Source organism: Ictidomys tridecemlineatus, chromosome 4, assembly GCF_052094955.1.
Source record: "Ictidomys tridecemlineatus isolate mIctTri1 chromosome 4, mIctTri1.hap1, whole genome shotgun sequence".
Taxonomy (NCBI): domain Eukaryota; kingdom Metazoa; phylum Chordata; class Mammalia; order Rodentia; family Sciuridae; genus Ictidomys; species Ictidomys tridecemlineatus.
The window spans coordinates 147,403,540-147,430,571 of record NC_135480.1 but is presented as its reverse complement, the minus strand read 5'-3'; the positions used below and the strand labels follow the sequence as shown (position 1 = coordinate 147,430,571).

At 37.2% G+C, this 27,032-nt stretch overlaps 1 protein-coding gene across 1 annotated transcript; it reads left to right on the top strand.

The window, feature by feature from the left end:
• Nucleotides 1-3,673: 3,673 nt before the first annotated feature.
• Nucleotides 3,674-23,254, top strand: Ak3 (adenylate kinase 3). The gene is made up of 5 exons (XM_005324061.5): nucleotides 3,674-4,012; nucleotides 13,500-13,619; nucleotides 15,705-15,877; nucleotides 16,793-16,911; nucleotides 21,194-23,254. The coding sequence occupies exons 1-5, from the start codon at nucleotides 3,862-3,864 to the stop codon at nucleotides 21,312-21,314; spliced, it is 684 nt and encodes a 227-aa protein (XP_005324118.1). The 5' UTR covers nucleotides 3,674-3,861; the 3' UTR covers nucleotides 21,315-23,254.
• The last annotated feature ends 3,778 nt before the right edge of the window (nucleotides 23,255-27,032 follow it).

The following is a 27,032-nucleotide window of genomic DNA, read 5'->3' as shown; positions in this document are numbered from 1 at the left end:
AGGGACAAAAGACCTTCTGGGGAAAGGCCCAGCTGTCCACATAGTTTCAGCCATTCCAGCTGATCTGTCACCTTGTAGTCACACAAGTGAGCCCAGGGGAAACCAACAAGACAAACTATACAAGTGTAATAGAAAATAAATCATTTGTATTAAGCCAGTAAAGTTTGGAGAGGCTTTTTACAGAAGTAGACAACTGATGTACCCTCCTTCTCTTCCAGACTCACCCCCTCCCTCCACACACACACACACTATTTATAGACAAGTTCTAGCTGTGTTGCCCAGGCTGGCCTGGAAATTGCTTTTTCTTATCTTTTTATCCCATTACAATGCTAGTCGTGGCTTTTCAGACACTAAACCTTTCTACTCTTTTATTTTCACTTACCAAACTCATGGTGTGAGCCAACATACACACCCAGAAACACATTTCTTGGAACCGTAGTATATTCCTTTCCTAGGGCTGCCACATCAAATTACCACAAACTGGGAGGCTTAAAACAATAGAAAGTTATTTTCTAGTAATTTTGGAGACTACAAGCCAAAATCCAGGTGTCAGCAGGGCCTCTCTCTCTCTCTCTCTCTCTCTCTCTCTCTCTCTCTCTCTCTCTCTCTCTTAAATGCTCTGGTGGAAAAATCGGTTTCCCGTCTTTCTCTTGGCTTCTGGTGTTGCCAGCAATCTTTGGTGTTCCTTGGATTGCAACTATTTAACTCGTCTGTGACTCCAACATCACCTGGCATTCTCCTCCTGGGTCTTTATATCATATAGGGTTAAGGGCTGACTGTACTACAATATGACCTCATCTTAACTAATTATACTATAACAACTCTACTTCCAAATAAAGTCATGTTCTGAGGTACTAGGCAACCCGAGTGTATCTGTCTGTCTTTTGGGGAGATACAATTCAACCTATGACATATATCCATAATCCCTGCCCTTTGCTGTACATTCTAGAGCTCTTAAATCTTCCAGTCTACAATGTGACTAAACATTAATTCTCTTTTTTTTTTTTCTGGGTACTGGGGTTTGAACCCAGGGATGCTTTGTCACTGAGATACATCCCGGCTCTTTTTATGTTTCTATTTTGAGACAGGGTCTCACAAAGTTGCTTAGGGCCTCACTAAATTGCTGAGGCTGACCTCAAACTTGCAATCCTCCTGCCTCAGCCTACTGAGTCATTGAGATTACAGGCATGTGCCATTGCACTTGGCTAAAACAATAATACTTAGCATTCAATTAAGACATTTGTTGAATGCCTACTATGGGTAAACACTCTTTCTTGGCTTTATTTAATTCAAATAAGTCTGTATAAACACTTGGTCCTATATAGTTTGGGCACCCCTTGCTAGATTAAAAAGTAAATTGGAGGGCTGGGGTTGTGGCTCAGTGGTAGAGCGCTTGCCTGGCATGTGTAATGGACTGGGTTTCATCCTCAGCACCACATAAAAATAAATAAATAAAATAAAGGTATTGTGTCCATCTACAACTAAATTTTTTTTAAAAAAAGGTAAATTGGTATGTATATTAATTTTGAATTGTTATTACCATTGGAGCAAATTAAACAGTAAACAAACCCATACAAATGCCTGAGTGTGATGAAATGACCATGAAAAGCTTAGTTGCCACGAGAGTTCCTGGTTTGGCAGTCACTAACTCAGTTTTAATCAACAAGCTTTAGCTTGTTTAGTCAAAGTTAGCTGATGTATGTGGGCCTTTTAACTGTGACCACAAGTTGCATACCATCTCTTACCTCACCCCATGGTGACAGGATGATTCCTCAGTTATTTTTTGTTTGATCTTTTTTTTTTCTAAGTCCAATTTCGCAATAACTTTTTTTTTTCAAGTCTCTTTTGGCACTGGAATCTCAAATGTTCCTAGCTTTGGAGATTAGAAGTATTTTCCCACACTTTGAAGTTTTATAGTATTGCATAATTTATACTTGTCCAGACATTTTTATTCATTATTTAATTCTATATGTTATTTACTTAAGCCCTTCCTTTGCTTTCCTGGAGTCATTAGAATGTCCTTTTTCAAACTATGTGAATTGAATATTTAATTAATTTATTTTTCTTTCCATTTGCTTAGTAACAAACACACATGAACTAATTTTCTTGTAAATACAGGGCTGCCCACTTATTGAAATTTCCTTGTCTGATCATTCATCTCAGAATTCTTTTCTGAACATGACTGCCCTTACCATCATATCTGAAACAATATCTTTTTCAAAATTGAAAGCAGTTTTGAACTATTCATTTGGCAACCTCTGAGAAGGATAGCACTGCATTTATGTAGTCAGGGCCTTCTTTTTGCCTTTTGTCCCAGAACAAAGATAATAAGTGGACAATGGACAGTCTTTATTGAGCATTTTCCCTTGTAGCTGGTTTTGTACTAAAAACTTTACACACATTATTTTAACCATTCCACATTAGTTTCCATGCCCTTTTTACCAGGTAAAATGCTACTCATATATTTGTCTCATATTTCTATTATCGGAACATGTGAAATATTCCATTGTAGGGCCTTCTTTCTGGCCCTGTGTCATTTTCCCTCCATACTCCAACTCAATAGTCACAGCAAATGACTGACCTGCCAGATCTAAAACAACCTCCCTCCACACTTCCACACATTCTATTTTATTTTACATTATTTCAAATTATCTTGCTCATTTGTTTCCTGGTTATGATCTGCTTCCACTGCTAGACTTTAAACTTCAAGGGCTTTAAAACTCCAAGAAGCCTTGTCAACCACAGCATTCTTAGAGCTACCTAAGAACAGTGGCACATAGTAGGAAATGAAATGAAAATAATGAGGCAGAATGAAAGCGTTTCTGAAGGCAAATAATGTTGTCTGAGAAATCAATACTTCTGGACTCCATAAAGTAGCAGCTGCTTTTGATTCTGAATATTTGATCCAAGAAGGTAAGAGACATCTTTCACTAGATGTGTGCCTTAAAGTCCCTCAAAAACTGAACTGAGGAGGGAGGGAGGCCCTCCAGGCTCATTATCAGTCACTGTGATTTTACACAGATGCTTTCCCAGGGCAGAGGAGGAAGAAGGTAGAGAAGGGAAGTAAAGGAGAGTGGGAGGGAAAGCCGAGACTCCAGAGAGCCAGGAGAACTTGGCATGGCGTGGAGGGTGCGAGAAGGCATCTGGTGGGACAGCAGATATTGCCAAAGGAGCCCGAAGAAGGCACGGTTTATGAGGCTGGGACTGGGCAGATCAGGGACTGGCATGGACTAGCAAGAGGCTAGGGCTGCAAAAGGGGCGAGGGGGAGTAAGTGGAGTTCCGCAACCAAGAGGCGTCAAGGGGCAACCAGAGGTAGAAAGGGGGCGCCTAGAAGTTGCCAAGGGTGAATGGAGAGAAACGCGGTCTATCAGGGGGACCTGGCAGGACAGGCACAGTGGTCGAGGGACGGGCAAAGGCTCGGGGCTGGATGTGACGGGAGCAGGGGGTTTTATAGGAGTCGACCAGGAGGCAGAAGGGAGCAAAAGAATGCCAGCGAAAGGAGCGGAGCAGAGCGGAGGGCGCAGATGGGGAAGCAGCGCCGAGGAGCGCAGGGGGCCGCTGAGACCTTAGGGATCCCCAAGGTCGCCGAGGGAGTGTCTAGGGAGCGCGGATAGCGCCGGCTGGCCAGGGCGGGCTGCGAGGAGGGGGCGCGCCGGGGTCGTCGAGGGGCGGGCGCTGAAGCCGGCGGCCGCGGGCGGGGCGGCCCGGTGGCTGTCGCTCACTTCCGGGAGAGCGTGGGTGCCGGGGCCGCCGCCTGCTTGCAGCGCTTCCAACCGGCCGTCCCGGGCCGCGAAGCCGGCGAGCGCGCAGGCCAGGCCGCAGTCCCGCTGTCCGCCCTGCCTCGTCCTCTGTCAGCGGCCATGGGGGCTTCCGCGCGGCTAGTGCGCGCAGTGATCATGGGGGCTCCGGGCTCGGGCAAGGGCACCGTGTCCTCGCGCATCACCAAACACTTCGAGCTGAAGCACCTCTCCAGCGGGGACCTGCTCCGACAAAATATGCTTCAAGGCACAGGTGGGAGCCCAGGCCACGGGGTCGGCGGAGCGCTGTCGCCCGGGTCGGGTTTTGCGGGGCGGAGGGGCCGAGGCGGGGGATTCGAGCCCGGATGCGGTCCTAGGAAGCGGGCGCGGCTCCCGCCGCGGGGATTTGAGATCTCTGGCAGCTGACAACCCCGAAAACTCCTGTTTCCGCCGGCTGTTTTGGGTAGGTTGCGTGGGGGTGGGGGAGGGCATTCGTGAATTCCGACATGCTCTGAGTTCAAAAATAAAAAGAAACCACCTTGCTTTGTTTGAGAGGCACCTCCAGTCTGGTCGCAGCTGCTTCTGAGGGTCCTTCTAGCTGAGCTTCTTCTTCACGGGTCCCTTGAACATGGAAAATTGGCAGAGCCCTGCCAGGTCTCTCTATGGGATCTTGTAGTTCTGACCTTTCTCTTGTAAGCTCAAGGCCAAGATTATTTACCCTCGTTGTAGTCACTGCTGAGTAATTTTTGAGCAGTGGCTTAGATTTTGGTACCCCCAGAGACTTATTAAATACAAAAGGTATCCTTATGCTTGATCACATAAAAGATAGTTTTGTTTTGCATGCCAAATAAAGCCGGAAAACTCAGTGCAAAATCCAGTCAACAAACGGTGTACTTTGCTTGAAATTGTGGTATGTAAATTCTTTCTCTAAAAGACTATTTTTAAAAAGTTTTCTTAAAGTTTTTCTTTTTCTAGCAAAAGTGTTGACCTTTACCTCACAATCAGAACCCATTTTGAAGCCTGCAAAAGGTTTTTTAAACAAAGAAAAACTCAGGACAGATAGAAGTACATAAAATAAAACACAAAGCTTTCTCTCATTCCCTGTCTCAGTCCTGTTCTTTATAGAGGAACAATGTGTTTCCTTCTAGAAATGTTTATTTATGTACAAGCACATATACGTATATGTTTTGTGTTAAATGCAATCATATATGTACTCTGCGTCAAAGTGTTTTCACTTTATATCTGGGATATCTTTTCCCTGGAAATATAGAACTCTATTTCATTCTGTGTAGGCATCTACTTGCTGAAATTACTGATTTATTTAAAAAGTCCTCTTTTGATGGGTGTTTAGGTTATTTCCAGCTAAGTTTTTTGTTTGTTTGTTTTTAGTTTAAAAAATGATATTTAAATTGGGGGGAAAACCAGAATCAACCCCGTATTTCTATAGTTTGTTTCTTGGAGTTCTTTGGTTCAGTATCCAACTTATCTGGCGCATTACTACTTTCAGTTTTAACATTGATCTTAAAAAATAATGCCTTGTAGTTAATTGAACTTTACCAAAAAGATTAAATTGTTTGAGTCTCTTGCTAAATGTTCTTGATGCAACACATTGAAATAGTTAGGTAACAATAAACAGTCCCTAGTATGGTAGACTGATTTTTGGTGTGAGGTTATCCAAAGTACAAGGGAGTAAGGAATTCTTAAGGGATTATCTGAAAAATTACTGAGCAGTGAGGCATAACTGTGTGGTTAGAGAGCACTTTCAGGAAAAAATGTTTATTAATTTATTAAAACAAAATATTTTTTAAAAGTAAATTTAAAAATCAATTAAATAAACTTTAAAAATGAAGAAACCATGCTTTAATAAACTTTAAAAATGAAGAAACCATGCTTTAATAAACTTTAAAAATGAAGAAACCATCCTTAACACTCCCTGACATTCTTGCTGTCTTATTCCCTAGAGCTCTACAACCTGAAAAGAACCTAAAGGGAGTATAGGGAACATCAAAGGAGGTCCAGCTTGCCTCAGGTGCCTGCCCCTTCTGGACTTTTTAGTAATTCTTAGACAAAGACAGATAAAGACTTCTTTAAAGAAATTAAAGATTCATGTCAGGAGAACTAGAATGTCAGAAGACCAATCTCTGCAGGGTCATGGTTCAAGGTAACTGCACATAAAAGGGTTGGCTTCTCTACTTGGCTAAGGAAAATTCCAGAGCTCACACGGAAGCACCCAAAGAGATCCTGAGGGATGGTTGCACTGTGTCTGATTCATCTAGCTGCCCCAAGCAGCAGAACAGGCATATCTTGGGGTGGGTTATTTGCTAGAACTCTTCAAAGAATTATAGGCAATTCTTTAATAAGAAAAACAAAATGAAGCTTGATGTCATAAAATTGTTATTACAGATGTGAATAATCTATTAATTATTAAAGTTGTGCATAATGATCTGTTATTACAGATTATCTTCACAGAACAGATCTGGCACAGTTCTGTATTTCAAAACTAAGACTATATTCTCAATAAATATTTGTGAATGGGTTGGATATTTCCCACAGACTCAGAGCCAAAAGAGGTATAATCTTTAAAAATAAAATACTGCTCATGCTTTCTGATACTAAGTTGTATTTATTATAAAGGAATAAAAATGTCATGAGACTATTAGGAAAATTAAGATCATCCATGATTCTGCCTTCCCACATAGATAGAGTTATAGTTGACTCTTTGGTGTTTTCTCTTATTTTTTTTTTTTCTCTTTTTCCCCTCTGCTCACTGTTGTATTTGTGTGCATTTGTAAAATTGTTACATTTTAGATACTTTTTATTCTTATTTATTGTATGTTCATTCACACATCATTAAGCAGCCATAAAATATTTAATTTCATTAAGATTATAAGTAAACAGTTTTTCTACTGTTGGACATATTGTTAACCATTTATTTGCTATAATAAATACTGGTACTACTATCCTTGTTCGTGAATATTTGTCAGCATCTTTGACTATTTCCCTTTAAATAAATTTATAGTGTGGAATCTCTTGCAATCAACCATCACTTCATGAAAGTGCTATATTTTATAACCCTCCTCAGTATTTTATAGCTAAAGTTGAAAATCATCCCAGGAGATCTCTGCTCTTTAAGTTTATAATGTGAGGGGGGCTTGTATTCTTTCCAGCAGTTGTAGCTTCATTGTTACCTCCTTGGGCCTAGAAGTTTTCCTCATCTGTAAGTGCAATTTAAAATATAAGCCATGAATATACTTTATTAAGACCAAAGGTAAATCACCCAGGAGATATGATAAGGACACTGGAAATGCTAGGCAACTTATTGGCAATAGCAAACATGGAGTAACTGTAGATCAAACCTGGATCCTGGAGTTAGGAAACTTGAATATGATTCATACACATTTAGTCCAATCCTCATTTAAAGATGAGGAAACTGAGCTCAGGAAAATTAAGAATTCAGTCAGTAATAAACTGCATTTATTTGTTCATCTAAGCAGTGCATATACTGAAATGTGAAGGATACAGAGAAGATTAATATGACCTCTGCGAAGTCTGAAATACAGATTCATGAAGTGCTTCATTAAAAAAAAATAAGATGAAAATAAAAAGCATTTACTGAAAGACTAGGATGAAAACCCAGGGCTTCTGTGTGTCAATTAAATACTCCTTTCATTATGTAGTATTTCTCAAATTGAGATTCATGAGATTTTCTTAGGTAGACATTTTTGTATATTTATTTCAAGTGCATGAGAAAAAATAAACCTACATTTCATGAAAAAATAAACCTATATTTCATGAACTTGATGAAATTTATTTAAAAAGGTGAGTCACTTTAAAGAAAACCATATAATACATAATGGTTCACCTGTGATAGAAATTGCAAAGTTGATATGAGATTGCTCAGAGTTTGAGAAAGTATACCACAGTATTGTGTGGACTCAGTGGCTTAATCTTTGAATCTCATTTGTTCTCATCTATAAGTTGTGGGAGTCCAACTCAGTATATAAACATCAAGATCCCTGTCAGCTCCCAAGTTTCTATGTATCTAACAAAACATTATTATGTATACACCCAGAGCAAAATTATGCTTAATTATGATGATAGTGATGGCAGAGCAAATTATCTTTTTAACGGTAAAAATTTAATTTGTAATAGGAGATTCATTGACATAGTTTAGAATTCCTAAAAGTCTAAAAAGGATATTACATGAAAAAAATCCTTCCAAGATATTTCATGCACATGCAACCAAATGTTTACTTTTTCTTTTCTGTGTTTGTGTTTTACCTAAACGGCAGCACACTGTACATATTGTTCTGAACCTTTACCAACATGTTTTCAAAAAGAAATGCCCCATTTCACTTTTTTTTCTAATAGCTTTGAGATGATGTATGTACCATATAATTTATCCATTTAAAGTGTATAATTCAATGGACTTTTGTATATTCATAGAGTTGAGTATCTCTCACCACAACCAATTTTAGAACATTTTTATTACCACAAAAGAAATCTCCTTCCTGTTAGTCATTCCCATTCCCTCCCCACCTCACCTAATCCCTCCTGAGCCTCTGATACCACTAATACACCTCTATATTTCTTCATCTATTTTGGACATTTTATCCAAACATACAAATTAATTATACAATATATGGTATCCCCCCCCTGGCTTCTTTCACTAAACATAGGGTTTATTTATTTATTTTTGTTTTGTTTTGTGTTTTAAAAGACAGGTTCTCACTCTGTTGCCCAGGCTGGCCCTGAACTCCTGTGTTCAAGGGGTTCTCCTTCTTGAGTCTCCTTAGTAGCTGGTCTATAAGCATGTCTCACTGTACCCAGCTTAGTGCAGTGTTTTCAGGGTTCATCCATATTGTACGATTAGTACTTCATTCCTTTTTTTTTTTTTAAGAGAGAGAGAGAGAATTTTTAAATATTTCCTTTAGTTTTCAGTGGACACAACATCTTTGTTTGTATGTGGTGCTGAGGATTGAACCCCGGCCACAAGCATGCCAGGCGAGCACGCTACCGATTGAGCCACATCCCCAGCCCCACTTCATTCCTTTTTAATTGTCAAATACTCCATTGTATGGATATACTACGTTTGATTTATCCATTCATGAGTTGGTGGACATTTGGGTTGTTTTTCCTTTTTCCATTTTTTTCTGTGTGTAGACAGTTTGTTTAAAAAGTTAAAGGAACAATTTTTAAAAGATAAGTGTGTTAATTAATTTTGTCTCAAAGAAACTAGGCTTTTGTTAGATGGTAATTTTTGACAAAAATAAGGCCTTTAAAATTCCATGAATAGAATCCAAGGGCATCCAAGCAGCGTGTCCCTCCTTCCGTATATCATCTATCCACCCATCCATCCATGGATCCAACAAGTACCTAATATATGATAAGAAGTGACATACAGAAAGGAATAGATTTCACTGAAGATGCCAATAATCAGGATGTGGGCATGAGGGACAGGTGGAAAGATGGACCTGTGTGTTCATAAGCTCTGGATGCTATAACAGCCTCCCACAGCAGATCAGATATCTTCAACAGTAGAATTTATTTTCTCATAGTTTTGGATCCTTTAAAGTCCAAGGTCAAGGCACTGGAAGAATTGGTTTCTGGTAAGGACTTTCTGACTTGCAGTCAGCTGCCTTCTCACTTTGTTGTCTCATGGTCTTTCCTCTGTGCCCAGGCACTCCTGGTATCTTCCTTTGCTTATAAGGACACAAGCCTTATGGGATCCACCCTTATGACCTCATTTAATCTTAATTACCTCCTTAAAGGCACTATCTCTACATTATAGTCACTTTAGGGGTTAGGGTTTCAACATGGATTTGGGCTGACACAGTTCAGTCCTTAACATGTAGACATGTAGTTTTAGTAGTGTGATAGACAAGCCTGTGACATCATAGATGTGTGGAGGAGGAAATTTTGGTTTCTTAGGAGGTTGAGGGATGCCTCACTATGAAGAGCTCTTTAAGATGTCTCTTGAAAGAGTCCATTTTCTTTTTCGATAACCAAGTACTTGAGTTTATAAAGGAAAGAAGTTTTAGTTCAGCTCATAGTTTTGGAGACTGGAAGTCTAAGGTCAAGTGGCTGTATCTGGCAAAGGCCTTGTGCTGCATTCTGATGTGCAGATATGGAAGGACAAGTGGTTCCATGCAAGATACAGAACACCATCTGTTACAATTCATTCTCAAGGCAACTAGTCAAACTCTAAAAACTCATTCCCCAGAGAATTTTCCCAGTCCCACAAGAGTAATATTAATCTTTTCATGACAGTGGAGTCCTCGTGAACCACACACCTCTTTAAAAAATCTTATCATCTCTCAATGCTATTCTGTTGGGGACCAAATTCAACATAAGTTCTAGAAGAAGCAAAAACCACATCCATATCATGGCAGAGTAAGAACTCATCAGGCAAAAGAAGGGGCAAAGGGCTTGTGCAAAGGCTAGGATTCTGAGTATGTTCAGAGTATGTCCAGGCTGGGGGTTGTGGTTTGAGGAAAGAGGTAAGATGAGGGAGGGAGATAAAGAGGTAAAAGTGGGGAGGGAAAGAGGTAAGATGAGGCCAGATGCAGACTGGCCTTTATACAATTTTTGAATTGCAATTCTATGCTGAAATAGAGTTGAGTGGGAAGAGAAGTGTATGGATCTGGTATAAAAACACTTTCTAAGTGTTTCACTGAAGAGGAGAAAAACTGGGTGATAGTTGGAGGAAGGACCATTGGCCAAGGGAGATTTTAGCTTTAATATTTTGTTTTCAGTATAATTCCTTGAAATATTTTATGCCTGGAATTAATATAATGTCTATGTGTGGTTAGAAGAAGAGTTAAATGAACACTCATTTACCTGTCCCTGGAGAGAATGCCAGGCACTTTGGGGACTCTTCTGTGTGCCCTTTCCACAGATATCTTCTTCCTGTCCCACGTGATAACCACTGTGTTAATTCAAGTCTTTATTATTTGAGAAAGATTTTTCTCCAAAATGCCCAGGATGGGGGATAAAGCTGTCATTTAACCCATTCACTGTCATCTTTCTAGTTTTATTTTGACACATTTTTAAAAGTAGAGTTCATGTTGTTTACTATATAATGATGATGAAAGCAATTTAGGTAGGAAGGAGATTAATTCTCTCTAGCCCTTTCTTTTAGTCTGTGTAAAAGAAAACTGTTTTCAGGTCCCTCTTTTGTACTTCATGGCTGCTCAAGCAATAATTTTGAATGTTTGTTCAGATATGATGTGAGGTTGGTTTGGGTAATGTTGTGAGGATGACCAGATTTTAAAAGGAGATACAGAAACAAAAATTGTAGTTTATGTAATAAAGCAATGATTTCTCAGATTAATGCCTGGTTTATGGTTATTTATCCTTAAAAGTTGATTTAGACCTTCCCTATTTTTCCTCTTAACTATCCTTTTCTATTTTTATTTGTGAATACTTTACAGAAAATTAACTTATTGTGAAGAACCTACTTTTAAACTAGCTTTTTGTGCTGGGCATGGTTGGCATACACCTGTAATACCAGCGCTCAGGAGGCTGAAGCAGGAAGATCTTGATATCAAAGTCAGCCTTAGCAACTGATTGAGGTCCTAAGCAACTCAGTGAGACTCTGTCTCAAAATAAAAAAGGGCTTGGGATGTGGATCAGTGGTTAAGCACCCCTGGGTTCAATCCCCGGTGGTTTAAAAAAAAATTAAATTAGCTTTTTGAGTTTTGGAGATATGAAAGCTCCCAAATTTGTTAATTTTTGTTTTCTTTTTTTGTGGTGCTGGGGCTTGAACCCAGGGCTTTGTACATCCAAATTGTTTTGGGTTTTGGTTTTGTTTCTGGTACTGGGGATTGAACTCAGGGATGCTTTACCACTAAGCTACATCCCCAGCCCTTTTTATTTTTTATTTTGAGACAACAGTCTTGCCAAGTTGCTCAGGAACTCACTAAATTAATTGCTAAGGCTGGCTTTGAACTGATGATCCTTCCTCTTTCTCCAAGTGGCTAGGATTACAGGCATGTGCCATCATGCCTAACTCAATTGTTAATTTTTGAATCAAAAAGTGAATGGTACTCTTATGAGAAGTCTATTAAGGTACATGTATAATATTAAATTATAGGCAATCAAATAAATATTTACCTAATGTCCAAAGCTCACCCTGGATGGAAGTCTTTGTATATAATTGAGGGAGTAAGTCAACATTTGAAATGTAAAAAGCAAACTGCTTAGACTTCGAGGTGGAGAGTTGAATCATTTTTTTTAAAACTCCAGTTGAAACATTATAGGCTTTTGGTTTTCATACTATATAAATATTTACCTATGTATACACAAAAACTCAAAATATCTATTATCAGTTTTAATAATAATTGACTTTGAGTAGTGGTGGGATTTTTTCCTTACTAGGAACTTTCCATCACATAATCATGAAATTAACCCTTGTAAAGTATGATTCAGTATTTTTTTAGACTATCCAGAGTTGTGTAACCATCACAATGAATTTTTGTATATGTTTTCCCTTAAGATTTTTATACTTTTAGCTCTCAAATGTAGGTCTACGATCCATATTGAGTTATTATTATTCAGTTATCCCAGCAGTTTCTTTTTTTTTTGAAAGATTGTTTTACTTCATTGAATTGTCTTGACATCCTTATTGAACATCAGTTGATTGTAAGGTCGAGGGGTTATCTCTGGATTCTCAATTCTGTTCCATTAAACCATGTGTGTTCTTATGCCAGTAACACACAATCTTGATTGTTACTTTGAAATCAGAAGTGTGTGTCCTCCAACTTTTTTCTTTTTTTTTTTTTAAGATTGTTTTGACTATTCAGGGTGCCTTGAATTTTAGAATCTGCTTGTCAAAGACATCAGGAAGGTAGGGTTTTGATAGGATTGCACTGAATCTGTATCACTTATGAAGAGTATTACCATCTTAACAATATTAATTCTTAAAATCGTGAATATAAGATGTGTTTCCATTTTGTTAGGTCTTTCTTGTCTTTCAGTAATATTATAGTTCTCAGGATACAAGTTATGCACTTTTTAAAAAATTTATTGCTAATTTTCTTATTTTTTTATGCAGTTATAAATTCAGTCTTCCCCTTCCTATGATGATCAAGCCCAGGGCCTTGCGCTTGCGAGGCAAGTGCTTTACCACTGAGCCACATTCCAGCCCACTGAGTTGTTATCTTAGTTTTATTTTCAGACTGTTCATTGTTAGCTGTTTGTATAGTTACCTTGTACTCTGCAACTTTCTGGACTCATTAACTGATTAGTTGTAATAGTTTCTTAGTGGATTCCTTAAGATTTTCTATGTATAAGATAATGTCATCTGCATTTACTTCTTCCCTTCTGGATACTATTTCTTTCTGGACTAATTGCACTGGCTGGAATCTCTAGTTGACTCCAAGTGACAAGAGCAGATCATCTTTTCTTGAAGTTCCTCTTATACTGATGAAATTAAGCATTAAGCATTTTATTAATTAGTTCCATCACCTAAAGTCATTTGTTGTCATTGGTTGGGAGTTTAGAAGAGAGGTTGGTCTGACTACTGTTAGCATATTGGTCTATAACTTTGTATTATTTTTTCCATTTATATTTATGTATTTTTTCATACTGGAGGATTTGAAATAGGCTTAACTTTATTTTGTAACCTGTTTTTAAGCAGAAAAGTCGATGATACACATTTTCATACAGGTGTGCTTCCCAAGGTCAATTTTAGGGAACCAGTTTTAGGAACCACGAGGATAAAACAAATGCACTTAATGATTTCCCCCCCTCTGCTCTAGAGATTGGTGTGTTAGCCAAGACTTTCATTGACCAAGGGAAGCTCATCCCAGATGATGTCATGACTCGGCTAGCCCTCCATGAGCTAAAAAATCTCACCCAATGTAACTGGCTATTGGATGGTAAGTAGAGTGTTGTGAGCATTCCAACTGTCCTAAATGATGAGTGCTGGCAAGACAAAGATCATTTCATGGGCTATAGAAAGTTATCAAGAATGGTGGTCAGGGGACCAGGTGCAATGGCAAGGCTTATAATTCTTGCAAATTGTGAGACTAAGGCAGGAAAGCACAAGTTCAAGGCCAGTCTCAGCAAATTAGTGAGGGCCTAAGCAATTTTAGTGAAACCCTGTCTCAAACTAAAAAATTAAAAGGGCTGAAGATGTAGCTCAGCGAAAAAGTGTCCCTGAGTTCAATCCCTAGCACCAAACACACAAATAGAGAAGTGTTTTTATTAACACTTTTTTTTAGTGCACAACTTTTAGTTATGAGTAGATGTTGGGTAATCTTATGTTCAAATTCTACTCCCACTGCTTAATTAGCTTTGTGAGGAAGAGCAAGTAACCTTGCTATGCCTAAGTTTCTTCATTTGTAATGTGGGAATAATAATAGTGCCTCATTTATGATGGTTGAAAGAAGTTATCTTTATGAAATATTTGACATTATATATAGATCCTGGAACTTGGAGAGCACTCAATAGATTTAGCCACCATATTCTATTTGTTCTCATTAAATGTATTAAAAATGTTTTTATTAGAGGGTTAAGGATGTAACTCAGAGGTAAAGCACTTGCCTAAAATTATTTTTATCAGGATCATTTACTTCATTGTAAATTTTATAATAAATGTTTGATGACTGATTTATTCAGTTTGGGGCCATATATAGATTGAGCTTTTTGCCATTATGAACTTTTATTAGGGGCTATTTACCGCAAATCTGGATTTGTTGGGTATAGTTTTATGCATTATAATTGCTGTTTTAGCTATATAAAGTCTAGGTCACAGGAAATTTTTTCCATCTTTCAGTGCTAATAAGAAAATGTGTTTTTAGCTCTAACAAATTATTGCATGTACACTTTTAATCTTTGTCACTTTTGTAAAGTATTCCTTTTTACCAATTTAAATTTTTCCTGATGTTCTAACCAAAATGTCCTTAGTAACAACACTGCAAAGTCAAAAATTTGGGGATCAAAATATTATTTTAAATTCCCTATACTTGTATCTGTTTCTGGATTCACTAACCAGTTACAATTTGCCTTTCTCTGTTTTTTTGAACCACATTGTTTAAACTACTTTAGCTATACCAGTTGAGTATCTTGTATGTGAAATGCTGGGATCCAGAAGTATTTCAGATTTCAGTTTTTTGTATTTTGGGATATTTGCATTGACTACTATTTGAGCATCCCTAATCTAAAAACTCAAAATTCAAAAAGCTCTGAAATCTGACTTTCTGGGCATCATAGGATTTCAGGTTTGGGGATTAGGGCTGCTTTATAAATTGGTTATCTGTTAGGGTTTATTCCTCTACTTTGTTTTCTGTCACATTTCAAAAAAGCCTTTGGAGGTTCTGAGTGAAGGTGATGAGTTCAGCTTTTGTTCAAAGGCATGAAAGTGTGAATGTCCTAATAAGATGGCAGTCAGGCAGAAGGTACTTGAGAGGATCAGCCTTCTGTTCTATTCAAAACTTCAAACTGATTGGTAAGGCCAATATACTTTAGAGGGCAATATACTTTATTCAGTCTACCTGTTTAAATGTTAATCTCATTTAAAAAAAAAACACCCTTTCATATATACCCAGATTGTTTGACCAAATATCTAGGGATCCCATGACCCACACTCTCAAAAAAATTAATTAGTACAGTTGTATTACATCTATGATCAAGCTGCCTATGGTATTTCTTTTGTTTAGATTGCCCAGCATTTTTTTTTTTTTAATACCAGGGATTGAACCCAGGGGTACTTAACCACTGAGCTACAAGCCCAACCCCTTTTTTTATTTATTAGTTTGAAACAAGGTCTCTCACTAAATTGCTTAGGTAAATTGCTGAGGCAGGCTTTGAGCTTTGTGATCCTCCTGCCTTAAAATTCTGGAGCCACTGGGATTACAGGTGTGGGCCACCAAGCCTGGCTTCCAACATCCCAATGTTAATTTTTGTTCTTTCTTTCTCCTTTCCTCTCTCCCTTCATTTTTTTTTTTTTTAACTTTCTAAAGGTTTTCCAAGGACACTTCCACAGGCAGAAGCCCTGGATAAAGTTTATCAGATAGACACAGTAATCAACCTGAATGTGCCCTTTGAGGTCATTAAACAGCGCCTCACTGCTCGCTGGATTCATCCAGCCAGTGGCCGAGTCTACAACATTGAATTCAACCCTCCTAAAACTGTGGTGAGTAGTTGTAGTGGAGTGGACATATGGCAGACTGTCCTTGAGTCCTTTTGCCTGCATGGTCATAAAGTTTGTGAACTTGGAAACCTTGTACCTGACCAAAATTCCTGAGGGTATATTTTCAGGTTACTTGTAGTCCATTCAGGTTGGTAGTAAAGTCATTCCAGGAGCAACAGGGGTTTGTTACTCATTCAAAAGTATGTGTTCATTTCCTACTTTGTGCCAGGAAATGAGTTAGGAGAAGAGGTAGGAGGGATTTGCAGCACTGACAGTTGAGGTTCTCAGTGTATAGCTGAATCTGTATGTGTGTGTATGAAATTGTTTAGAGGTTGGTTAGAAAATCTTTTTATTAAGATACTGTGTCACTTTCTACTTTCTGTGCTAGCCTTCCCCTATTGTAACAAATATCTGAGATAATCAGCTTTACAAGGAAGAAAGATTTTGGCTCACAATTTTGAAGGTTTCAGTCCATTGGCCCATTGCTTTTGGACCTGTGGTGAGGCAACAAATCATAGTGGGGAACACATGGTAGAACAAAGATAGGGAAGTGAAAGAGATAGGAAGAGACCAGGGTCCTACAGTCCCCTTTCCAAGGCAAACCCCCAATGACTAAGACCTTCCACTAAGCCCCACCTCTTAAAGGTATCACTACTTCCCAATAGTGTCATGAGCTAGGACTAATCCTTTAACACATGGACCTTTGGGGATCATTCCAGATCCAAACTATAGTACTACAGAAATAATCCTAGTTTCTCTTGGCTCTATGTTGCAATGGTCTGTCTTTGGGCAGGATTGTTTGTTTAGAAGTTAACATATTTTTGTAATTGGTGCTTGAACAGAGATTAACTGAAGTACTTATAAAAATTTCCTTTAAGGATTATGATATTTAATACCAGTCTTCTAACTACTGTTTAGGGCATAGATGATCTGACGGGAGAGCCTCTGATTCAGCGTGAGGATGATAGACCTGACACAGTGATCAAGAGACTGAAGGCTTATGAAGCACAAACGGAGCCAGTTTTGGAGTATTATCAGTGAGTTCTTGCTTTTGAGAACTTCTCTTGCATTTTGAAGCATGGAGTTTTTGATTTTCCATACTTTACAATTGGATATGCTAAAATTCCAGAAGACCCAATTCAAATTGGCTTAAGCAACAAAGAAAATGTATTAGCTAGTACAAAGAGAAGTCCAGAAGGTAGACTGGATTTCAGTCACTCCTAGGTCTGACCAGAGGTTTGCCATTGTCTTAGCTTTGCCTTCTTTTGTGTCTTTACTTTGTCCTCAGGTTTCCTGCATGGTTGCAGACATTAGCTAGAACAGCCAGGGCTTCCTCTTTCATGAAAGGCTGAGGAGTAACCTCTTCCTAGTGAACAAAAGTTCTGAATATCCCTCAGATTAAACCAATTGAACAGCCACTGTGGTCATGGAATCCAGGCACTAACTGTTGTAAGCCTGGATTACCAGTCACTTGGCTGGGAAGGATTATACCAGTTAGTCCACACCCGGAGCTAGGAGTGACCACTCTCACCCTAAACTCTGCTATGTAGTGGAGAGAGGACTGGAATGAGTGCTGTGGAGGCAAACCTGCCCACTGTATGTGCCAACAGAAGTTGCTTTAGTACAGGAGACTCTCAATTGACATCTGACCCACTGATCATGAATTTGTCTAATAAATCAGGTGGGGTATTTTGGTATTGGGGATGGAGTCCAGGGGTCTTAACCACTGAGATATATTCCCAGTATCCTCCACCTTTTTAAAAATTTTGCTTTGAGAGAAGATCTCACTAAATTGCTGAGTGTCTCACTGAGGTGCTGAGGCTATCATTGAACTTGAGATCCTCCTGCCTCAGCCTCTCAAGTAGTTGGGATTACAGATGTTTATCACTGCACCTGGCATGGTTAATAATTTTGGTATACTCTTCAAGGAATTCATACACAGAATGGGAACTATACTGCGTTAATATTTGATGCAGTCCTGTTTCTTTTTTTTTAAGAGAGAATTTTTAAATATTTTTTAGTTTTCAGTGGACACAACATCTTTATCTATTTTTTTAATGTGGTGCTGAGGTTCGAACCTAGCACCCTGCCCATGCCAGGCAAGCGCGCTACCACTTGAGCCACATCCCCAGCCCAGAGTCCTGTTTCTTTAGTCAGCTTTCCTTCTCCTTATAGAGAATGACTGCTTCCCTCTTATTCACTGTCTTACTAAATAATGATTGTCAAAACAGTCCAGTTTAGTGAGAGCATAGGCTCTGGAGCCAGAACAAGTTCAAGTTTCAGCTCATCATTTAATTAATTTGGCCTTAACCCCTTGCTTAACCCTTGCCTGTTTTCTCCTCTATAAAATGGGAATGAGAATACAGGCTTGAACATGAGTTAATATGTGTTAATTCTTAAAATGGTGCATGACACATAGTAAGCACTACATAAATATTAGCTATTATTATGGTTGTAGTTATTGTTATAATAGGGACAAGTATGCAGTAAAATCTGAAGCAATAGTCTTCAAACCATTTTAATAGTTATTTCTGGAAGGCAAAATTACAAAATAGCTGGTATTCACTTTTTATAGTAGTTGTTATTATAATTTGTGATTTATATAATGAGCCTGGCTCCAAAGATTACCAGCTCTGGCCCTGGGCAAGGTATTTAACCTTATAATACAAAATCCTTATTATAAAATCAGGCAATGTGAAATAATACCACTATATAGGCTTAAGGGAACAAAGAGGATATGTGAAAAGACTCAAAAAATTCCTGGTGTCTATTACTAAATCACCCAGTGTCAGTGATTTTTAGCCCTTGGTCCACACAAATAGATTCAGTTCCTGTCAGGCCCCAAGCAGCTCACCTTCTGTATATGGGTGAAGTGGAAAGCTGAAAGCACTGTTTATCATTCGATGTGGTACAGTAACCTAATCCACACTGACTTAAGAAAAGCAGAATTTGGGGCTGGGGTTGTATCTCAGTGGTAGAGTGCTTGCCTAACATGTGCGAGGCACTGGGTTCAATTCTTAGCCCTCCATATAAATAAATGAAATAAAGTTCCATCAACAACTAAAAAAATATTGAAAAAAAACCAGAATTTATTGGTCATATACCTAAAAAGTCTAAAGGTAAGTAGATGGCTGGGTCCAGGTGTTGAAGAAACACCATCAAGCCTCAGTCTGGCTCCCTCTATGTGGCAGCTCAGTACTCTAGCTTTTCTCCTACCGGTTCAATTACTCCAGCAGAAAAGAGGTTCTTTTTTTGTTTGTTTTGTTTTGTTTTGTTTTTTTGCCAGCAAAAATCTTGTGATTGGCAGAGATTACTGGGACTTTGTCATTCTTGAATATGGGAAATGAGGTTCCGTCTCACCTGAACCTCATGGACTTTGGTTGGAGAGATTATTACTGTTGTTGGGCAGATAACATTACTGCAAGGCTCTGAATATCGAGAACCAGTCCTACTGGGATTAGTTATGCCAAAATGAGGAGAATCTTACAGAAATGAATGAAGCAGGTCCTTATTTTGAGAGATCCTAGTGCCAGTAGTGGTACACTTATAATCCCAGTGACTTGGGAAGCTGAAGCAGGATCAAGTCCCCCGAGGCAAGCCTCAACAACTTAGCAAGACCCTAAGCAACTTAAGGAGACCTCTCTCAAAATTGAAGAAAAATAAAAGGTTAGAGATGTGTCTCAGTGATAAAGCACCCCTGGATTCAATCCCCCCACTCCAGAGATACTAGTTTTTCTTTCAAGACTTCTGGCTTTTGCTACCTCTTGCTGTTAATTCAAGCTTCTCCTTCTGAGTTCTCACACATAAAACTAAAGTTGGATTTCACTAAAAATTGAAAGTGGTACCATAAGGACTTCAGTTACAACATTGTTATATTAAAATGCCCACAGTTGTTATTGTATTTTAAAACTCCTTTCAGCCATGGGACATTTATGGAGTAATTAGCCTATGTTTAAAAATAGCAGGATGCTCTTACTCTTTGGAGGACTAATTTTTTTGAACTGGTTCCATTTTATTTCACAAAAAATGACAAATGTTCATCCAAGGTAACAGCTTTAGGATTGAATAGGTACCTTTAGTTGTGCTCTCAGCAATTAACCCACTTGTGACATTGTGGCTTGATTTTTAAAGTAGGTCTTCATGAGGCTTATACCATTAAGAAAGTTGTTCTCTTGAAAGCTACTAAATTCCTGTGAATTTAGAAGCTTAAGACTTCTAATATGCAAAGAATACTGTTTGAATATAATTTCTCTGGTAGCAAGTATTTCTTACCAAAAAAAAAAAAAACAGTGGGTGTTAACTATCATAATCTTATGAGGTTTCAAGAACTCTGAAAACCTAGTAAGAGGGTTTAACAGAGGTATCAGTGATCCTATAAAGAGTAGAGTTTTTCATTTGCTTTTATGCAACCTTTGAGCCAGTGTGTATACATGAGTATACATGGATTGGTAAAGGGATATTAGCAAGAGTGTCACACTCTCTGGACTAATCTCTATGGGTTGAGAAGCAATCGCAGGATTCTGCTTCTTACTCTTCACTGCTGATCCAGTATAAGAAAGACAAATCTTTCCAGGGGAGAAATGAAGAAAATAAGAAAAACAATAAAACTTACACTTTCTATTCCCCTTTCTGTTAAAGTTCACAAGGGTAGCGTAGAGGAAAAAAATAAAACTCAGCAAAATGAGAGATAATCCAGTATTGGAAAGCTCCTTTTTTTAAAAGAGAGAGAAAATTTTTTAATATTTCTTTTTCAGTTTTTGGTCGACACAACATCTTTTATTTTTATGTGGTGCTGAGGATCGAACCCAGCGCTCCACGCATGCCAGGAGAGCACGTTACGGCTTGAGCCACATCCCCAGCCCCTACAAAGCTCTTTTTGCAAAAGACTTTAATGAACAAAAAAGCCAATGGCTATTCTGGTGTCTGACGGTCCCCATTTGGAAATCTATTACCATCTTAGTGATCTGGATTAAGTCACTTTATAAAAGAGACAATTTTGTCAACAGAGTAAGAAAATTTGGGTTTTGGAAATTACTGAATGAATTAGCTATAAAGCATTTAACAGCGGTTTTAACACACAGTACATAGTCAATAATGACAGCTGCTATTATTTTGTAAATGCCCATTTCTGTATGCTATGGGGCAAAGCTGAAACTAAAATGTAGGCTCTCAAGTGCCTAGCCAAATTCTCTTAATCACCTAGATCTATACTTATGAGACTCCTAAATCTATACTGTCATGTTTTACAGAAAAGCTTTGAAAACCTCATTAGGAAGATTGAGACTTGTGTTTTTCATTTTTGTTTTGTTTTTCCTTTAGGAAAAAAGGGGTATTGGAAACATTTTCTGGAACGGAAACCAACAAGATTTGGCCCTATGTTTATGCTTTCCTACAAACAAAAGTTCCACAAACAAACCAGAAAGCCTCAGTTACTCCATGAGGAGAAAAGCGTGTAACTAGTAAGATGAGCAGAACCTCCTCATCTTTGCATTAGCAGCTCCTTTTACTAAGATTCTGGCATGTATGAATTCTTTGAAAATTGTTTTATTTCTACTGATTTTATTGTGGATACTATTAAGGATGTGCCAAATGATTCAGATACTAAGATTGATCTTTTGAAATCATCTAGTATATTTTATCCAGTTATATTCTATGAGTGTGCAATTCAAAAACATCAGATATCAAAACTTTTTTAAAGAATTTGTTAGAGTAAAAATTAAAAGAGCAATTAGTAGTAACATTTTTGTTCAGTAAAAGTGGTTGATAAAATTTTTGTATTTTTCTGGGAAAGTTGGAAAAATACATGTCATTTGGGGAAAATAGCTCATCAGAGGCTTCTGCATAGACTGATGCCAAAAAAATGTTTTCTAGCCTGTGGAACATGGTATGGTAAGACACTATATGAAATTCCAGGAAAAAAGCAACTAGATTTACAGATCCGTTGCAAGATGCAAATTCACTGCTGCCTTTACACTAAGAAACACGTAAGCTACCTACAAATACTATATTTATTTTGTCATTAGAAATACCTTCAGTTTACTCAGAATTTTCAATTTGCTATAAAAATGTCAGCATATAAGAAAATATTACTTTAATACGACTTATTTTCTTTTGAAAAATACATGTGTACTGAGGGACATGATTTGTGCTAAAATTGACATTGTATAAGTTCTTAGGTAAGCACCAACACTGACTTCAGTGGAAAACGTAATAAAATCTTAGGTTTTCAGATGTTACTCAGGTTAAGAAATGTATGTTTTAAGATAAACTTGTCAGTTTTTTCTTGATCTAAACATACACTCTGCCTTGATAAACAAGAAAAAATAAAAAGAAAAAAAAAATAAAGAAAAGAGGAAACCCATGGTACTATGTAAAGTAGGCATACTTTACCATTAAGGAAATAGAAATAGATCAGGCATACCTGGAGGATATTCTCTTAAGGAACACCAACATAACTGGCAAACACATATTGCAATAGAGAATTTACAAGATAGGTTAAGAAGGACCAGGAAAGTAACTATTCCTTAAAGGAGATTTTTGTTTTTAATCAAAGAAATTGATACTTAATAGTGTTCATTGCCATCCTGTCTTAAAGGGAAAGAACTCTGCTGGTGTCATCTGAGCAGCCATTTTAAAACTTAAAATCATTTTAAACTCCTAGCAGGGCAACAAGGATGCATGCTTATATATCCTGGCCTGGTAAAAGTTGTGCAATTTGAGAGGTAGAGGAAAAACCCACTGTGTCTTCCATGGGATACTGACTCTTATTTTCCTTGGTGCTAAAATCAAATGAATCAAGTCCTTGTACAAGCTATTAATTGCCTTTGAAAATCTGGCCCATCTTATTCCAAGGCCTTTAAAATACAAAACAAATGCCAGCAAGTGGTTCTTATGTATTTGGGGTGGGGCATACAACTTATTTTTCTTTCCTCTTGATTTTTTTAAAATTTATTGTTGATCTTTTGAAATGGACCAAGGCTTTTTTAAAGGATTACAGTAATCATATCACTCTTACAATGCCTTATTAAAAACATGTTAATATTATGTGTTTCCTAAAAATGTTGCAAAACTACTAAACTTAGGAATTACCACTTGGTTATCAGGCATACAGTCCTTATTAGAATGTAATGAAATTTCAGCACTGTAGCTATTACTTACTTTGTCTTTGGTCCTTTACAAGGGCCACCCCACCCCACCTTCCTTTTTGCTACCCTGCCATCTCATTGCCTTTGTTCTAATAAATTGTCTTAAAACAGGTTTTAAAGCTGATTTTATATAATTCTTTATCCCCTGCTATATAGTATGGTAGCCACACTGGCTTTTATGACAGCCTTAGATCTGGAAATCAATAAGAATTAAAGAATATACTATGAAAATTAAGACTGTCTTCTGTGACCATTCCTTCCCCACTACTAAACACTTAACCAAAGTTTTGCACATGCATGCATTACTTTATGGGAAATATGTATTTTTTTTAATTAAAACAAAAAGAACTTGTTTAGTGTTGGATGAGCTAATGTCACATACAATGCTGATTAAGGGTATTGTTGCTAAGTGCCTCCTGCAGGGGAAAAAAAATCATACTGTGATGACCATTATAACAATTCATGTACCACATGGAAATATGTCTGGAGCTGAATGCATGGTTTAGGAGGAGATACTACTCTTGAGATTAAAAGATGAGGAGAACAATATCTCAAACCACCCTCCTTTCTGGAAAGTCAGTATGAAGTGGGAAATGCATAAAGGCAATAGTTAGCACCATCAAGAAATTTTTTTAGCTCTTAGTTCCACCTCAAATAGGTTAATTATTGTTTAAATTACTAAAACCAAGCCTATGGCTACTTTTGCCTGCTCCAGCCACATACAATGGCATCTTAGCAAAATATTTTGGACACTCATGGTTTGGAATAAAATGTCCCATATTAACATCAAATCATTGCAATTACAGACCTCAGATTATATTAAATTGCTGTAATACAAGCAATAACAAGAATAATTTTAAAACTTACAAACTACGTCTTCTCATTGATAAAAGAAAACATCCTCATTGATAAACTGCAGAAATAGCTTTCTTATCCTTGCAATTAAAGATTTTCGTCCTGGAAGTTATGGTTTAAAAAAAAATTTAAGGTTAAAATAATCTAGCTGTGCTTAAAAACTAGTAAAAGCCTTATGATCTGTAGTGTCTACTCACCTCTTTCCCTCCTTTTTAGCTTCCAAATGATCAGGAGTTTGTCCATATGTAGCACTGAGTAAAACTAAATGTTAAGGCCAAAGTGTTAATCAGTACAGTGTTGTGTCATATTTTCCCAAATGATTCAAGTTAACTGAAGAGTGAACAGCCTCTAAGAATCATACTGCTCAAAGAACTAAGTGAACCAGGCAAAATGACACATACTTGGGGGACTGAGGCAGGAAGATCACAAGCTGAAGGCCAGTTTGGGCAACTAAGACCCTGTTGCAAATTAAAAATAGAGAAAAAATGATGGGAGCAGTGCTAGTTATGTAGCTCAGTGATAGAGCACTTGGTAGGCAAGCACAGGCCCCAGGTTCAATCCCTAGTACTACCAAAAACAAAAGTGAATGATGTGGGAATTTAAAAAATCATTTTCTCTATTTAGAAAAGACAAAACTTCAATCTAATTCTTCAAGGGTTATAAGAATATTTTCAACTTCATTATTAGATTTTAAGCAATTCATGAACAACTTATTTCTGTGTACTCCCCCAATTCACTTACATAGTAAGTAAACAAATACTTACTAGATGACTCAGCTTCTCAGAAGACCTCTGAAATAGTATCCGCATGGTCATTACAGATGGGAACAGATGCATAGGATTTTAGGGTCTTTAAATGTGTATGACATAGTAGCAAAACTGAAATGGGAAATCTAACCTCAAACCAGACAAATACTTCTGTCCCACATGAATTTAGAACTGAAATACATGAGTTTAAGCATAGTAAATTGACATTTTGTTTTTTTTTTTTTTCCTGAAAATACACCAAGACTTACTTCCCAAATACCTTTCCTAGACAAACTTAAAACTAGTTTTTTTTTCATCCTGTAAGAAAGTCCACTAATCTATAGATAACATGTTAATTTATTTTTAAAGGATAATATGAATGCTACTCTGAAAGAGCCTGATTTTCCAAAAAAAAAAAAAAAATTTGAGATTGTGAGCCCATTAGGCAACAATTTCAAAGAGCCCACTAATGGTATTACTAGAAAAGAATGCTAGCCATCTATCTTAGAGCAATAATTTAAAACCAGTATTGTCTTCATCACTATTGACATAATAATTGCCAGAATAAATGGAATGATAGCTATTTCATCCTTTTAAAAAATATTTTATTAGAAGATTAATTTTATCAAGTAAAACAGGATTCTGTTGAATATTTTAATGTCAAAAATATTTCATTCCTCAGTTTGGGTTTTCCATGGGCTTAGCCTGTTTAGGGAAAATTGTTCAACTTCAAATATAATTATCCCTTTGTTTAGTATATCTTTCATTACTTAAGAAACAGAAAAGAGTACATTTATTTCGATAGGAGTTGGTTCTCAGTATTAAAGAGGACATTTTTGAAATGAAAAAAAACCAAGATGTCAATTTACTGTTCTTAGTACTAAATTACTAATTATATAAAAGTTATAGTCTTAAAGTGCAAATTATCCCCCCCCTCAAATAAATCACACTTTTCTATACTTAAAAGTTATCACTTCCTTTGATAGTTAAAAAATACAAATAGTCGGGCTGGGGATGTGGCTCAAGTAAGTGGTAGCACGCTCCGACTAGCATGCGTGAGGCACTAGGTTCAATTCTCAGCACCACATAGAAACAAAATAAAGTTATTAAAAAAAAAGAATCATATTTAAAAAAATAGTCACATTTCACAGAATAGTTCTGAGGTGATTCCTGTTATTAAAAAAAAAAAACTTTCAGAAATAGTTTACTCAATTTGTGGATTCTTTCTGTCTTGCCATTCTTCTATTAATGGCTCTGTCAGCCAGAGCCATTAATAGCTCTAACTTGGAAGAAGACAAAATGAAAGTCAAAAACAATTTGGATGACTACAGGCAAGTTCAGAGGAAAAGTGAAGTTGAAGAAGTGGTAAATAATGGTTCATATAACATTTCTGGGAAACGGGGGTAGTATATTGTTTTTGTGTCCATTCTCTCCAATTAGGACAAAGGGAAAGATGACAGCACACTCCAGAAGAAAACTTTCTATGACTAGGTCATTGGTTTAAAAAATTACAGGCTGATGAATACTACCATATAAATTAGTCAAACATTTTATTATAGAGTATATAATAATATCAAAAGCACAAAAAAGACTTATTCTGAAAAACAGGAAAATTGTGACATTACAGAAGTAGGATTCAATAATTCCAGCCTGTTTCTATGGGTACTAATGCCTAATCACCTCAGTTAAAACAAGATACAAATGAGGCCAAGTTTACAGATCTGATCCTTTAGCATTATTTGGTTTCTTGAATTGAGACATGTATTCTCAATTCCATGTTTGCTTCCAAATGTTTGCTACTGGTCTTAATGGGTACCAAAGACTACACTCAAATACAATCAAAGCTCATGTTCCTGTGAGAAGATAAATCTTCAAATTAGATTAGCACTGTCATCTAATCTAAATAAAACAAGCCACCAAATATTCTAGTACATTTGAAGTGAATTATGCAAGAAGTAGTAAGAATATGGTAGCTAAACTAGAGAGGACTAACAAGTGGAGTAAAAGCCATTATTAGCATTAAGGGTTACCAAATTCTTAGATATGAGTAGTTGGCAGCTTAAGAAAGTTAGCTCTACAAGATTTATCCTTATTATTCTTCCAGTTTGTTCTTACAGGTCATTAGTATTCTTTTAAAACTTAGTCCCTGAGAGATCCCAGACTATGTCAAGTAAAGAAATTAAGAGTAAGCTTGTAGTCTATCTTGTTGTTTTTTTTTTTTAAAAAAAAGCCCTATATGAGCTCATCACTATAATCTTTATTATTTAGAAAGTCAACAGTAAAATCAACTTCTAAAGAAAAGCTTTGAGAATACACTGAGGGGGTAATAGAGTCAAGGATTTAACTGATGGTGCCGAAAATACACATTATTATTTTAAAAGGAACGACTTTTAAAAATTTGTGCCACCCAGC